Source organism: Aplysia californica, unplaced genomic scaffold (genome assembly GCF_000002075.1).
Source record: "Aplysia californica isolate F4 #8 unplaced genomic scaffold, AplCal3.0 scaffold00119, whole genome shotgun sequence".
Taxonomy (NCBI): Eukaryota; Metazoa; Mollusca; class Gastropoda; order Aplysiida; family Aplysiidae; genus Aplysia; species Aplysia californica.
The window spans coordinates 873,919-877,037 of NW_004797389.1; the positions used below are offsets into that span (position 1 = coordinate 873,919).

At 39.1% G+C, this 3,119-nt stretch overlaps 1 protein-coding gene across 1 annotated transcript in view; it reads right to left on the reverse strand.

Moving 5' to 3' along the window:
- The window catches only part of LOC101854709 (QRFP-like peptide receptor), a 152,405-nt gene that overhangs the window by 42,438 nt on the left and 106,848 nt on the right, over nt 1–3,119 (reverse strand). The window contains exon 5 of the mRNA XM_005096018.3: nt 1,817–1,940. Within this exon, the coding sequence (XP_005096075.2) occupies nt 1,817–1,940 (124 nt within the window). The remainder of the gene's footprint in view (nt 1–1,816; nt 1,941–3,119) is intronic.

A 3,119-nucleotide genomic window follows, 5' to 3' on the forward strand; every position in this document is an offset into this window, starting at 1 on the left:
CTCTCTCTCTCTCTCTCTCTGTTTCTTTCTCTCTCTGTCTCTCTCTTCCTCTCTTTCTCTCTTTCTTTTTTATTCCATTCTTTTTTTTTCTAATCCCATTGCTCCCTTACTTTCTGTCTGTCTTCTTTGTTTCTATCCAGTCCCCTTGTACATGACGTGTTTGTGTGAATTTCCGCATACGTTGTTGGTGTTTAAGTTTATATGTATGTAACAACATATTGCCACTCGGTGTACGTTCTAAAGTTAGACATATGAAACTGTTTTTAAGTGTAACGATGTTGCACAAAATTTAAACGAAAAAAATTAACGAAAACAACAAATGCACTTGACAAGTAACTAACATTGATAGAATGATAACATTTACAATACCTATTGGGATTACCACTTTTTAATTTTTTAAAGTTTGCTTTTCCAATGCTTTGAAAACAAGATATTCTCTCTTTCTTTCCCTTTTCTCCATCTCCCTCTCTTCTACTCTTTCGCTCTTTTTTCACCTTGTCTTACTCCTTACTTTATTTCTCTATCTTCTACATACTCTTTTTCTCTCTCTTTCTCTCTCTCTCTCTCTCTCTCTCTCTCTCTCTCTCTCTCTCTCTCTCTCTCTTTCTCTCCTTTTAACTTCCCTTCTCTCTTGCTCTAGCTCCCCCCTCTCTCTCTCTCTCTCTGCTTCTCTCCCTCTGTTTCTCTCTCTCTCTCTCTCTCTCTCTCTCTCTCTCTCTCTCTCTCTCTCTCTCTCTCTCTCTGTCTGTGTGTCACTCTCTCTTTCTGTCTCTATCTGTTTCTCCCTATTTCTCTCAATATCTACATTTATTTTACGTACGGCAGTTTTCCACTTCTTCCCTTAAGTTTTACACTATAATGACACCGAGAGAGACGACTGCCTGACTTCTAAGACGACAGGGGGCGGTTTCGATGGTATAATATGTATATTTATGTATTTATTCTGTGCGTGTGTAAATATATATTCATAAAAGATATATTCATACTTTACACACATCCACACGCACGCACATTCGCAAACAAACCGGCACACACACGAACACACACACACACACACACACACACACACACACACACACACACACACACATATATATACATACACACACACGCACACACACGCACAAACACACACACACACATCCATTGCTCTATCTATCTCAGCCGTCTCTGTTCCTCCCATCTTCCAATATTCCATTATCCCACGTCTTTTACCTCTTCTCAAAACAGCATAACATTTTCCCCCACTTTTTTTAGCTTGTCTCTGCTGTCAAAAAGATGATATCGATATCTGGTGGAAATCATTATTTACCTAAGCCTTTTTCTCTGTAATTCGATTTGTCTGACTAGTTCATTACTTCTGTGAATGTTTAGTGCTTTCAAAATCCTATAATTTTGGGATGCTCAAGTTCCAGTTGTTGTCTTTAAGATCACAAGGTGCCGATACTGGTGTTGATCCTTTTTTCATTTTCAGACAGACCTTGGAGATACCATCGTTTTCTATTTACACAATGTTTTCTCGCATACTTTCCTAATTTTACTCCCTTTCACTGTGATGATCTTCTCTCTTTGTTGCCCCTTCTTTTAGCTCTCAACTCATCCTCCTATAATTATTCTTTTCTATAGCTCTCCCTTCATCCCCCTCTCTCATTCCCACTTGTTTTTTCTGTCGGTCTGTTTGTCTGCCTACCCCCCCCCTTTCTCTTTCTCTCTCTCTCTCTCTCTCTCTCTCTCTCTCTCTCTCTCTCTCTCTCTCTCTCTCTCTCTCTCTCTCTCTCTCTCTCTCTTTAGTACGTATACCAAATTCTGTACTCACCCTCTGAAACACAATGGGCAGAGCCAGCACGAGAGAAACTCCCCATAGAATGCATGTGGCTCGCCAGGCCCGTCCCACTGTACACGTAGATTTGGCGCGTATAGGGTGGCGGATAGCGTAGTACCTGGGGAAAACGAGGAGGTTTATTTGTTTGGTTCTTTGGGAAAGAACGGGCAACGAGAACAGAATTAATTGTCTGGTGACTCATTGGAGCAGAGGAAGATAGGACTAGTGCTAACATTACTTAAACGCAATCCCTCATCATCACTCATCACCACTATTAATTCTAAAATCATCACCTCTCTCAGATCAATGACTTACATCTATAATCCTGGAATCTCTATCCGCTATTACAGTTAATTGATATACTAAGTATGCATGTAATACACTATTGGACACAATCATATGCACTTTTTTCTACTAATCAAATGGCGTCAATCTCATATAAATGGGCAGGGGGGAAAAATTGTTTGGGTATCGTGATGAAATCAGGTGTTTGTCAAATGCATAAAATAAAAGAAATCACCATTTTCCGCCTCTTGGGCAACTTTTATTAATGGGGGTTTTCGAGGTGGGGGAGGGGTCGTGTTTCAACGCAACACATGTTATGCTATATTTTAAAAATACAATAGTATGTGAGGCAGCTTGGTGGAATCAGGCTCTCGTCAATTTTGGGGCATTTAGAGTTATTGGTATCATCATAAAGCTTGTTCACTTGCCTTTATTTTGATGAATAAAATATCCATTTATCTTGAATACAAGTCAAGATATTTGCGAATGGGGGTAATCTGTTTTCAGAGGTAAAATTAGTGAGAAAATGGCCGCCTACGATTAGTTATTTCCTTAGCTTAAGAGTCCGTGGTAACTGAAAATTTACTATTTTTTTAGCCTTTTATCAACGTTTTTAAGAAAAATACACACAGAAATGAGTTCTTTAATGGGCATGAAAGGTGATGAGCAAAAAACAAAAATTTGATAAAAATTCACAAACCTGCGGAAAAATGCACGTTTCTTCACTTTGATTATTTTGACGAGAGCCTGATTTCACCACGCTGCCTCACATTTTGTTTGGTTCTTTGGGAAAGGACAGGCAACGAGCACAGAATTAATTGTTTGGAATTGTGATGAAATCAGGTGTTTGTCCAATCCATAAAATAAAAGAAATCACCATTTTTCCCCGTCTTGGTCAACTTTTATAAATGGGGGTTTTCGAGGTTGGGGGAGGGGTAGGGTTTCAACGCAACACATTTTATGCTATATTTTAGAAATACAATAATATTATGTATTTATCCCCCCCCCCCCC